This window comes from Papio anubis, chromosome 10 (assembly GCF_008728515.1).
Source record: "Papio anubis isolate 15944 chromosome 10, Panubis1.0, whole genome shotgun sequence".
Lineage (NCBI taxonomy): Eukaryota > Metazoa > Chordata > Mammalia > Primates > Cercopithecidae > Papio > Papio anubis.
This window is the reverse complement of record NC_044985.1, coordinates 100,155,817-100,168,177: the sequence shown is the minus strand read 5'-3', so window position 1 is coordinate 100,168,177 and position 12,361 is coordinate 100,155,817. Positions and strand designations below refer to the sequence as shown.

At 46.2% G+C, this 12,361-nt stretch overlaps 1 protein-coding gene across 1 annotated transcript in view; it reads left to right on the top strand.

Annotated features, from left to right (window-relative positions):
- Positions 1-6,675: 6,675 nt before the first annotated feature.
- MARCHF4 (membrane associated ring-CH-type finger 4) overlaps positions 6,676-12,361 on the top strand; it is a 111,749-nt gene continuing 106,063 nt past the window's right edge. The window contains exon 1 of the mRNA XM_003907925.3: positions 6,676-9,406. Coding sequence (XP_003907974.2) covers positions 8,891-9,406 — 516 coding nt within the window. The 5' untranslated portion in view covers positions 6,676-8,890. The remainder of the gene's footprint in view (positions 9,407-12,361) is intronic.

Sequence of the window (12,361 nt, the reverse complement as noted above, 5' to 3'; positions counted from 1 at the left end):
ACATACATCTCAGACACCTGTAATTCCATACATTGTCACATGTCGCTTGAACAAGATGATATGTCACCATTGAGGAATGGTCTGTGGAGGGACTTGTCCCCATGAAGGATAAAAGCCCTCATATCTGGGACCACATGTAGGGAGCCCTGGGAAGCATTGGCTGAGACCACACCTCCTTTGTCCCAGCCTCACTCTGAGTAGGCAGCTGCCCTCTCAGCACAATTGAAAAGCAGGTTCTGTCTATCATGTCCACTGCCTCTTTGCAGGCGTATTGAATATTTAATAATGCCATTTGCCTTCCCAGAAAAAGAGCTCAAAGAAGCCTGCACAGGCGGGCGGTAGGCAGCAGGGTGGTGCTGGAGGTGGGTAGTAGGGCTGGTGATGATACAGAGCAGGCTGGCCAGTCATTTCCCCCCAGGAGCATCCCCAAACTAGAAACCCCGGCAGATGGCTCTGGGCTGGGATGCGACAGGCAAGGAGGCCATCTGTGTGGTTTCAGGCACCAGTCAGGAGCCATGGAGAGGAGGAAGAAGTGCTGAGCTGATATCAAGTGACCATGGCATGCAGTGAGATGGAAACCAGAGACTTATTTTCCACTCACATATAAGAGCTTGGTTCAAATTCAGGCTACCACGGTGTATTCATGGAATAGTGAAGATAGAAGGAACCATACTGCTCCTTTGGTGCCAAGTATTTTACTGATTGGGAAACTGAGGCCCCAAGTGCACTCAATCTCTGGAGTCATACAGCTGATTAGTGGCCAAGCTGTTTCCACTCTTGCCTACTTCCAGTCCACTCCCTACTCAGCAACCGAAAGGATGTTTTACAAAAAAAAAAAAAAAAAAAAAAATCCATTACTTAAAATCTTTCAGTGGCTTTCCAGCTCAGTTAGAATTAAATGCAATCTCTTTTCCCATTGTTACAGTAGCCTACATAACATGATTCCTGCCCTCCTCTCTCATTTCATCTTCCATTACGCCGCCTCTCGTTCCCTTGCCTCCAACTGGCCTTTTATATGTTCCCCTAATGTGCCACATAGCCTCACCTCAGGCTCTGTGCTTGCTGACTTCTCTGATTGAAAACAGCCTCAGATCTTCAAATCATTAGTTCCTTCTCTTTGAGGTCTAAATTCAGGGAAGCCATCGCAGCCCTTACCATCTATTTTCCTCTCGTAAACACACATTCTAGTAGGTCATTCTCTACCACATTACTGTGTTTAGTCTCCTTATAGCACTTATCAACACAGGAAATTAACTTATTTTATTTGCTTACTTATCTGTCTTTCACACCAGGCTGTGAACTTTGTGAGGGCATGGACATGATCTGTCTTACTGTATACCTATCACCAGAAGGGTCTAGGGCTCCAGAGCCAAATGAACAAATCTCTGTTCAGCATCTTTTCTGTTTCACTATGTTGCTTCTTTTTGACATTGATCCAGAAATTGCTCTTTACTCACTCATGTCTACAGAGTAATATTAAATCATGGCAGGCAGTGGCTAGCTCTGCTCTCATGGTAACTGATAACTGAAGGGTGGGGTCCTGGCTCTGGGCTTTACCTTTTAAGTCAGTGTTCTTCACAAGGGAGCTCAAGGATTGTCTGTCCCAGAATTGCCCAAGGAACTAATCCAAAGTGCATATCCTAAATCCTACACTGTACTAAATTGGAATCTCTGGAGGCAAGAGTCTACCCAGGAATCTGCCCCTTTAATGAGCACCACAGGTGATCCTTAAGATAATCTTAGGGCATGAATTCAAGCTCACCAATTAAGCATATCAAAATACTTCCCCCTCCCCACCCCCATGAGCTCTCACATTTATACTTTCAATGCCTTATGAATTATCAAACTCTGTCTGAGTTTTTAGGGTAGCATACATTGAAGTACAGGAAGTATGGGCGTAGTGGTTGGTGCTCTAAGTGCCCTTATGTATGGGTTATCAATTGCTGTGTAACAAATTACCCCAAAACTTAGTGTGCTCCTCTCATTTAGGGACAATCTTATTCTCACCAGAAACTCCTTGAGAAGTATGGAGTAGGGTGACATGGGTCAGGAGCAGAAATAGGAAATTAAAATCCTTTTCAAATTACCCCCTTGTCAATGGTTTAGCCTCCCAAAGTGCTGGGACTACAAGCATAAGCCACCGCACCCAACCAAGTCACAGTCTTTTGTATCCTGATCTCTGAAGTGACATCCCATCATTTTCACTGTATTCTGATTATTAGAATCAAGTAAGGCATGGGTGCCAGAAGGCAGGGATCATTGGGGCCATTTAGGAAGCTCCCTACACACCTTACCTTGAATTTGAACTATCTTTTGACATGGGACATGTAGAGCAGACAGATAACTATGTGGGGATACCATGTGGCACCTGGAGATCTAATTAAAAGGGCAGTATTTCATAGTAAGAAGAGCATAGACTTCAATTTCAGAGAGCCCTCTGTTAGAATCTCAGCTTTGGTATTTACCAACTGCATGACCTTAGACTTAGTTTCCCCAAGACTCAGTTTTCTTACCCCCAAAATGTGAAAAATAACAACTACCATCTAAGGCATTTGAGGTTTAAAAAAATCACTTGGGTAATGCACTTGTCAAAAAATGGATTTCCAGGTTGTTTCCCAAGAAATTCTTATTTAGTAGACTTGCAGTGGCACCTAAGAATTTATATTTTTAATAAGTGTCCAGGTGCTCCTACGTACGTATGAAAAGCACATGGTAGCTCTTAATTTGCCTGTTAACCATAATTCTACACCGATTATTGAGGAGCTATATGTCTGAAGAAAGTCTAATGTGATATAGCAGAAAGCAAATTGTATTGAGGATTAGAAGAGAAGATATGTGAGTTCTGGCCCCTACCTGACACTTACTTTGCAATGAGATCTTAGTCACAGAGTTATTTAATTTTTCTAAACCTCTCTTTTTAAAGGGTCTGTAAAATCTCCTCTAGCCTGGGTTACTATCTGTCTAGGCAAAGAAGAAATAATAACAACGAGCATGGAGTCTCTTTAGAGCTCTTTGTTGGAGAAACAAGTACAGTGGCCTCCATAATGCATCCCTTCTGAATCTCTGGGTCTCCTCACATTTCTTCCTGAAGACTATTTTTTGGTGCCTTTCATTCCTCTATTCCTTTCTAATTCTTATGATCTCAGCATCCCTGTATGTAATGAAATATATCTGAAAACAACCTCGTTTAAAAGAATAAATCTATTAAGAAGCTGAGAATTTTCTGGCGTGAAATGAAAAATATTGATTGCTTCCCACCTGTTAGCAATGAAATCCCATCCAGTTAATTAACCTGCTCAGAGATAAAGTTTATTTTTGCCCTTCACTTTCAGCTCCAAATCTTTAAAACCATTAAAACAAGTACCTGGTCAATGAATAAATCTTCTCCCAGAGTGGCGTTCAGGGTCTTCTGTAATCTGGCTCCAGCCTACCTTTCTGACATTTCCTCTAGCTACTTACCTTTGAGTAACTTCCACCATAGCCTAATGGAAAAGCTAAAGTATTCAATGCTCCCACTGCCAGGAATATGCCTCCTTCCTCTAAATTCCACGTATTTTAACTGAGTTCAAATGTCACTTCTTGAAAAAGGCTTTCAAGGCTTTCCCAGAGCTCTGGCGTCTATCTCCACCTCCCCGCTCTTCCCACCTCTCCTAATTGCTGCCAAGCTGTAAGCATTATCTCCCTATTCTGACACTCCCCAAACTTTGTATGCTTTTGTAAAACTTACTATTTTATGCTTTATATTATGATTGCATACATATTTATAGTACTAGACTCTTGAGGATGCAATTCCAAAGAATTTGTGTTCGCCACATATTTCAACACAATTCAATGCCTTACCTATGATGGGTGTTCAGTAAATATTTTTCGAATGTCTAAATAGGAACCCATTGATTTAATATGGTCTTTATGGTTGTTTTTACTCTGGAGCTCATTAGACAATAATGGGGATTTTACTTTTAGGCTCATGCTTAGACAATAATGTAAGAAGAATCTAACTCAGTTAAGTGTTTTACAAGATTTACATTATATTCAAAACAGGCCTCTCAGGCTTCTCAGTCTTTTTTTTTTTTTTTTTTTTTGAGGTGGAGTCTTACTCTGTCACCCAGGCTGGAGTGCAGTGGTGCAATCTCTGCTCACTGCAACCTCCACCTCCCTGGTTCAAGCAATTCTCCTCCCTCAGCCTCCCGAGTAGCTGGGATTACAGGTGCACACCACCATGCCTGTTTTTTTTTGTTTTTTTTTTTTTTTTTGTATTTTTAGTAGAGATGGGGTTTCACCATGTTGGCCAGGCTGGTCTCAAACTCCTGACCTCTGGCAATCCATCTGCCTAGGCCTCCCAAAGTGCTGGGATTGCAGGTTTGAGCCACCATGCCCGGCCACTTCTCAATCTTTCTGAAGGCAGTCCTGTTGTTGCTTCCTGTCCTTAGCAGTTTTCTGTTTCTAGAAATCTTTTCACTTTCAATGGAAGGGTTGGGAAAGGTAATCTTGTTATGGACATCATACATTTCCTTCTTTTCTATTCTTTTCTTGATGGAGTTTCGCTCTTGTTGCCCAGGCTGGAGTGCAATGGCACAATCTTGGCTCACCGCAACCTCTGCCTCCCAGGTTCAAGCGATTCTCCGGCCTCAGCCTCCCAAGTAGCTGGGATTACAGGCATGTGCCACCACACCCAGCTAATTTTGTATTTTTAGTAGCGACGGGGTTTCTCCATGTTAGTCAGGGTGGTCTTGAACTCCCAACCTCAGGTAATCCACCCGCCTCAGCCTCCCAGTGCGCTGAGATTACAGGTGTGAGCCACCGCACCTGGCTGGACATCATCCATTTCTATGACTCTGGATATAGGTCTCATATGGCATTTCTATCTCCTGCCCTAATTTACTTGCACAACACACTTGGAGCTAGAATTTAATGAGCACAAAACCCTAAAAGTCAATTTTAGGTAAAGCAGATATTCAGTCATATGTGGGAGCACTCACATGTATGTGTCTAGGCTGAAGGGGAGAAATATGGTAGCTTCACTGAAATAAAAAAGCCATTTATTCAGAGTCCATTTTCTTGAACACCTACTAAACTTTGGGTGCTGCATTATGTGCTGGTGATACAAATATAAATACTGATCCCAGCCTTAAAGTAGCTCTGAGTCATATAAAGGGAGATTAATGTATGGTGAGATAATTATTATATAGAATATGATTTCTGCAATACCAGAGACAGATACAGAGTGATGTGGAACACAAAATATTTTCTTGAAGAACAAATAAAATTTTTAAAATAAAGAGGTTCTGCACAGTCTTTGTGCTGATATTAATAAATATTATTTTGTAGTTATTAAAAATATTAGTATCATCTTTAAACCAGCCACCTTGGGCTGGGTCTCAGCATCCATGGTGGGTCCTGGGGCATGATTCAGACAAGTATCCATGCTGGGTTAACCAAGACTGAGATGTAGGTCCTTTCTCCTTAGAGCTTGTAGGAATGAATCATTCATAGAGATGGCAGCAAAGGGGTAGTTTTCTTATGACTCATTGGACTGAACTTCATTCCAATGATATTTTGCTGCAGAAATTTTGCATGCTACTCTGTCTACGGCTCCAATATTTCTAAAGGCATTACCACGGCTGTTTGGATGAATCACTGGCATATCTTCTCTATGGTCCTAGAGGGGTGTGTGTGTGTGGGAGGGGGAGAGTTTATAAGGAAAGGCAAAAAAAAAAAAAAAAAAAAAGCAATCCTAAGTTTTCAATGACCAAATTCTACAGCTGCAAATACTGAGGTTTTATATAGCCCACTTTAAGTTTCCTGCTTTTTCTTGCTCTTCACATTTAGGGACACTTTGCTGCTCACTAGAAACTCCTTGAGAAAAATAGGGTAGGGTGACATGAGTCAGAAGCAGAAGTAGGAGAGGAAATTAAAATCCATTTCAAATTACCTCTTGTCAGCGGCTCAGTGAAAGGCTTGAATAGGGAGGAGGCTGGGGATATTGGTGAAGACGAAGATGAAATATTGCTCTGGATTCTTGTGATTCACAATTGAAAGAGGACTGTGACTTACAGTAGTGATGACTGTGGTGATGGTGGCCACAAGCCATTCAACAAATATGCATTGAACACTTACTACATACCATCACTGACTTAGGCACATGGGATCAGATGAATTAAAAAATTATCTCTGTCAGTTGGAGCTTAAATTCTAGACGAAGAATTTGACCAAAAAAATGGTACTAGCATCCTCCTCCCTGTTTGAACATTTGAAGCATTTCCTTCTCATGAGGTCTTAGTCGTGAGGGATTTAATCTCCATCAAGTCCCAGCTTCATTGTGGAAGTCACAAAACTTTATCTCCTCGAAACCTTGCAGACTGAGATCTACTTTAAATGTTTATGTGAACAGAGAAACGGTCTCTGGTCGAGAGGTGTCTGTGTCTTGTATGTGCAAAGAGGGGAACTGTGATAGTGGACAGCGGGCAGAGAGTCTACAACCAGACCTTCCACACCGACACGTTCCTGCTGAGGAAAACGCAAGAGTTACTGCCTGAATCGCTTCCCTCCCTCCCCGTGGCCTTTCTCTTTCTTTCTTTTGCTCTTCACTTCGCTCCCTCCTCCCTCCCTTCCTCAATCCCTCCCTCTCCTGGTTACCTCCCTTTCCCTTGGTCCCTCCCCATCCCCTTCCCTCGCACAGTCTCTCCTCCTCTTGCTCCCTCTCCCTCCAGCTTTTTTTCCTCTCATCCCCTTTCCCTCCTCCATCCCTCCGCGGCGTCTGCGTCAGGCCCCCACTAGCGTGACGCGCGGGGTCTGGGTGGGAGCTGTCCACTCGCCCGGGGTGCTGAATGCAGCAGCGGCGGCCGCGGCGCCGGCGGCGGAGATAGCCGAGAGCCTCCCTCGCTGCAAGAACCTTGTTTCCAATTCTCGGACGGTCAGCTAGCCGCCCCGCCACCTCCTTCCAGCACCACCCCTTTGGGAACCGAGCCAGTGGGGGCAGCGGCGGGTGCTGAGCAACGGCGGAAGACGAGACAACACCTGGCAGCAGCCTGGAATCTGATTTGCTTCCTCTCGGCTTTTATAAGAGATATATTTATATACGGTTTTGGGGAGTCGCGAGGACCAAGCTGGAGCCAAGTGCCGGCTGCCTCCCACCTTGGCCACACTGCTTCGCTCCCCCCTCCCCACCTTCAGCTGGCACCGCAAACAAGCCTTACCTCGTTGCATCTGCGAGGAGAGGTAGCAACAGCGAACCCAGCCAGCCAGAGGCGGCGGAGAGGAGGAAGGGGCGGGGTGGGGGGGCAGAGAGCGGGCCGAGGCCGCCCTTGGTGGGGGTAGCGGGGGCAGAGCTGCCGAGCAGACCCGGCAGCCGCCCTCCTCCGCCCCCACCCTTCAGAAGCACTCTTGCCTGACTGAGAACCGAATTATTCCACTAGTATTATTTCATTTTTTATTACCCCCCCTCCTCACTCCCCAGCCGCCCCCACCCCCACGCCTGCCTCGCTTCTGGTTGCATGGCAGCGCTGCCCGGGCGCGGGGGCTCAGGGCTGGCCCCCAGGGAAGGGGGAGGAGGAGGAGGAGGATCATGAAGGCCGGAGTCGCGACCGCGCCGGACGGCGGGCAGCAGCCAGAGGACGAGCCCGAGCAGCCCCCGCCCCGGAGACATCCGGACGCCGAGCAGCAGTCGCCTCCACCGCCGCAGCAGCAGCTGCGGGCGCGGGCCGACCCGGAGCCGGAGGAGGAGGGCGACCGCGACCCAGAGGAGGAAGAGGAGGAGAAGGCGAGGCCACTCGCCCGCCCGGACCTGCCCTTCTCTCGGCTCTTGCCTCTCGCCCGAAGGGACCTTTGATGGAACCGAGGGGGTGGGCCACGGATTTGCCGACTGCAGCAGGGGTGGGCTGGGGGCTGAGATAATGTAACCGCTCCTTTCTCCTGTTCTCTCCCACACGCCCCTCTCCTCTACCCCTGTTCTCTGCTCCACCGCCCTCTCACCCCGGTACACACATCCTTCCTCTAGCCAGGATCTTCACGCTTAGGAAGGAGGCGCCTCTGCAAGGGTTAAACGATCTTTTCTTTTTCTTCCATCCTTTTTCCTTCCTAACCCTCTATTTTACCTCTCTTCTCCTAATTGGCTTTCCCCTCTTCTGCTTAGCCCTTTGGCTGCAGAGGCAAAGCACAAGCCCCTAGCCCAGTTTCAACTGCAACCCCCCTCCCCCACCCAACTGCTCTCTTAAAAGCAACTCTGGTGCTTCTGGGGGTTAATTGCCCCAGTTTTCTGCCCAGGAGAATTAAAACTTCTCCCAATCTTCTCTCCTCCCCTACCTTGACTCCCCCTAACCCCTACCACCTGAGAAGAACTATCTTTTCTCTCTTACACATGCAGTCTTCAATTCTTCATTGAGCTAGTTTTCTCTAAGCCCAGTTCAATCCACTCCAAATTTGATTTACAATTGTCCTCACCCTTTTATATAAAAGAAAGATTTCTCACGGCCTAGGATTTTGAGAAGAACCCAATAATCCTTTCCTGGGGAACTTTTAAACAATTCAGCATTGATCTTAAGGCTCTAGTGGCCCCTTCAGCACACTTCTTCAAACCCTCTGCTCCTACCAGTGTCCTCAGGTCAAAGGCAGAAAGGAGACACACTGAACAAAGTTGGAGGTTGGGGTGGGTGTGTGAGGGCAAGAAAAACTTTTTTGTTATTGGGCTTTGCAGGTGGAGTTCAGAACCAGTGACTCACACTTCTCAGTCCTGGGATCAATTTATTTGCTACTTGGAGGGGTTGTACGAAAAGCCAGTGAGAAAGCAGACTGCCCCCACAATACAGATCCACTGTGGGCCCCCAAACCTGTCCTGTCCCCCTCTTTTAAGACTCCGGCCACCCCTCTTGGGCTCTCTCCTTCCACGGGGCACATGCTGATGCCCCTGTATGGGCTGCTCTGGTGGTGGTGGTGCTGCTGCTACGGCTGGTACTGCTGTGGATTGTGCGCCCCAGCCCCCCAGATGTTGCGCCACCAGGGTCTCCTCAAGTGCCGCTGCCGCATGCTCTTCAATGACCTGAAGGTTTTCTTACTGCGGCGCCCTCCTCAAGCGCCCCTGCCCATGCACGGCGACCCCCAGCCCCCCGGTTTGGCGGCCAACAACAACACCCTTCCGGCTCTGGGCGCCGGGGGGTGGGCAGGCTGGAGGGGCCCCCGAGAAGTGGTGGGCAGGGAGCCCCCTCCTGTGCCACCTCCACCCCCCTTGCCACCTTCTGTGGAAAATGACTGGGGTGGCCCAGCCACAGAGCCACCTGCCTCACTGCTCAGCAGTGCCTCCTCAGATGACTTCTGTAAGGAGAAGACCGAGGATCGTTACTCACTGGGCAGCAGCTTGGACAGTGGTATGAGGACCCCACTCTGCCGCATCTGCTTCCAGGGGCCAGAACAGGTGAGTCCCCTTTTCTCTTCTCCTGCTTCCTGTGGTATTTTCAGGTCTTGCAGATTGCTACTCGCCTGCTTGCCCTGGGGAACCATTATGTTGCCTCTAGTATGAGGACTCTATGTTTAAGAGCCCTCATTGATATTTCTTGTGGTTAACTTTGCCCAATGAGTGTCTGGTTCCCCGTGGAGCCTGCTTGGTGGTTCGTTTGTGTTCTAGATTTTGCATTTTCTTTCCAATGCTAGTGTCTCCAATTCCATCTCCAAATTTCACAAACATCCTCAGAATAGAAGATCTAGAAGTAATGGAGTGAAGAAACTTGGTGGTACATTCACACTGGTTGCCAAGATATCCTTTTATCTAATTTGTTGTTAATAACATTTCGTCTAGCTCATCTTCAGTCCCATATCCCAACTTCTTCCTGCTCTGAGAGTATGCCAAGATCTTGTTCTCTTTTCCTATTCTCATAGTTTGAAATCCAGTAAGCTTGTTCTTTCACTTTGGACAACTTTCTTTCATATCACATTGACATCCTCGGCATTATGTTCTAGCGACTGAGGAGGAAATGGAGAGGGATTCTAGGCCCAAGACTAAATGGTTTGCTGAGACACTTCTTGGCAGACCCAAATTTTTCTATGTTGAAAACAGGCAGGTAAATAGGAATGAGAGTGAGTTTAAAGGACTGGAGTAGGGAATAAGGTATCTTGTTATTTCTCTTTTCAGACCTAAAGTGTATTGACTTAGAAAATCCCTTAAATGCTGCCCATCCAGGATAGGGAATGCCAACTCTCTCATGGACCAGAGCTTTCCCAAGTCTGGCAGGTTTTCCCTACCCTATTCATTCAGATTTTTCACAAACACCTCTCCTAAGTTCACCTACAATCTAGTGCCAGTAGTGCTGGATAGCATGTGTACATTCTTCAAGAACCATAGAAGGTGGCAACACTCTCCAAAGAATTACAGATAGAAAGGCTCATCCAGTAAGTGATGCTAGAGAAGGAATATTCAATTGCAAGGTGGGCAAGGTTATGTGTTCCCATCAGCCACTTCTTCAGTAGTTTCCTGAAGTGCAGAGAAGACCTCTGGATACTCCTTGTGGAAGTGGCAGTGCAGCAGGATGCCATGCCAGGCTTTGACTGGCTCTGGTTCTTGCTGAGGGTGTGCTCTGTAAGACGCAGGCTTAGCTGGCATTTTCATTCATTTTCTTGCTTTGCTTTCAATGGACAAAGAACTTTAGGGACCAGCGATTCCTGGAGCTACAGCTTGGAATTATGAGGGGAAGTGATATAGATCTCAGTATGAATAAATGTCTCTGAGAGGCTGGGGGCTGGATTCTTCCTTCTTATGACTAAGATTACCTAAGTATCCAATAAAGTGTTGTCCAGAGTTGAAAACTCCTGTTAGGAAAAAACTTCCCGAGTGCCTTTCCTTCAGTCCTTCTCTCTACTTCCAGCACCGGGCTCCATCAGAGCTATGGGATAGAGTGGCTTGGCTGACAACAAGAGGGTGCCTCACTTTAATATCAGGCTCTTGCCGCCATCAAGTACTTCATACTTTTCAAAAGAAAGAATTATTTAGCTTCCTAAATTCCTAAGGCATTTCTTTTGTCTCCCATATGGGCTCAGGTCTGCATGTCACAGGGGCTGCTGGGAGTGTGGCTTCTGGCAAGAGCACTCTTGTATCTAGAAAACAGCAGGACTTGGAGGTGCCCTGGGATAATATTTCCCCTGCTGTGTGAACTTCTCCAAATAGCTTTATGCCTCTGGGCTGCTTTTCCAACTTACATGATTTGGAGACACCTTTTCATGCCCCTCTCCCTTCCTCAGAGGTGTGTTGGGAGAATCCAGGAGAAAACAAGTATAAAAAATATCTTGGAAGGGATTTATATATAATGAGCATGTATTTTGATAACAGAAAGCTGTATTTTATTGAAAAAAGAAAAAGAAAAAAAAATGGCAATATTGTGAAATACCCTCATGTGATACAAGATCTGGTCAGAGGTTAGAAGCTTTCCTTTCTTGTTCATTATTTTGATGATGTGTCATAAATAAAGCATTGAATAAAAAAAGCTAACACCAGTAAAGGAATGGGTTCTATTATGTGAGAGGATTAGGGGGCCAAGTCTGCATTAAGACTGGATCAAATTAAGCACTTCCTGCATATGATTATTATGTTTTGGGGGTTTACTTTATCTGTGCAGGAACCAAGAGGCTTTAATGGGATTGTGTTATAGCAGTAATAAGAGCAATGTGAGTACTGCATTAGGTGTGGAGAATACAGTTTCCCACTTTCTTCTTTTTTTTTTTTTTTTTTTTTCCCACAGCATTTCTATGAAAGAGACAAAGGAGAGAAGATAAGGGAAACTCTAGAGAAGGAAGAGAGAGATAGAGAGATAGAGGGGCAACAGCAGCAGAGGGGAAGGAGAAAGAGAGGGACAGAGAGAGGAGGAGGAGGGAGGGGGAATGGGGGAAAGAGAGAGAAAGAGAGAGAGAAGCTAAAATTTCTGTATTTTAGTTTCTGTTCAGGGAGAGAGCTGTTCAGCAATTGTCTACACATGGCCCTGGAGGAAATGTGGTCTGCAATCTTAGTAGCTGAATGTCTTGGTGTTATCTCTGGCCAAACAAAGGAATTAAGCAGACCCCCACCTCCCCACTCCCCATCACCCCAATCATTTGTTACTGCTATAGGGGCTAAACAACTGCCCAAAAAATGAATATTTGGTCTTTTCCTGCCAAGGGCTTGCAATATCTGTGGTGAGGAACAACAAGAGAATCCAGCTAGTTTCACCTTTGCACCTACCTACAAAGGACTTTGCATCCATTCATTGGTGCATGCATTTATTTAACAATTTTTTGGGGGCATCTACAGTGTGCCCGTTGCTGTTCCAGGCATGAGTATTCAGGAGTGAACAAAACAGATGAAATTTCTGCTCTCCTGAAGCTGACATGCTGGTAGAGACCATAA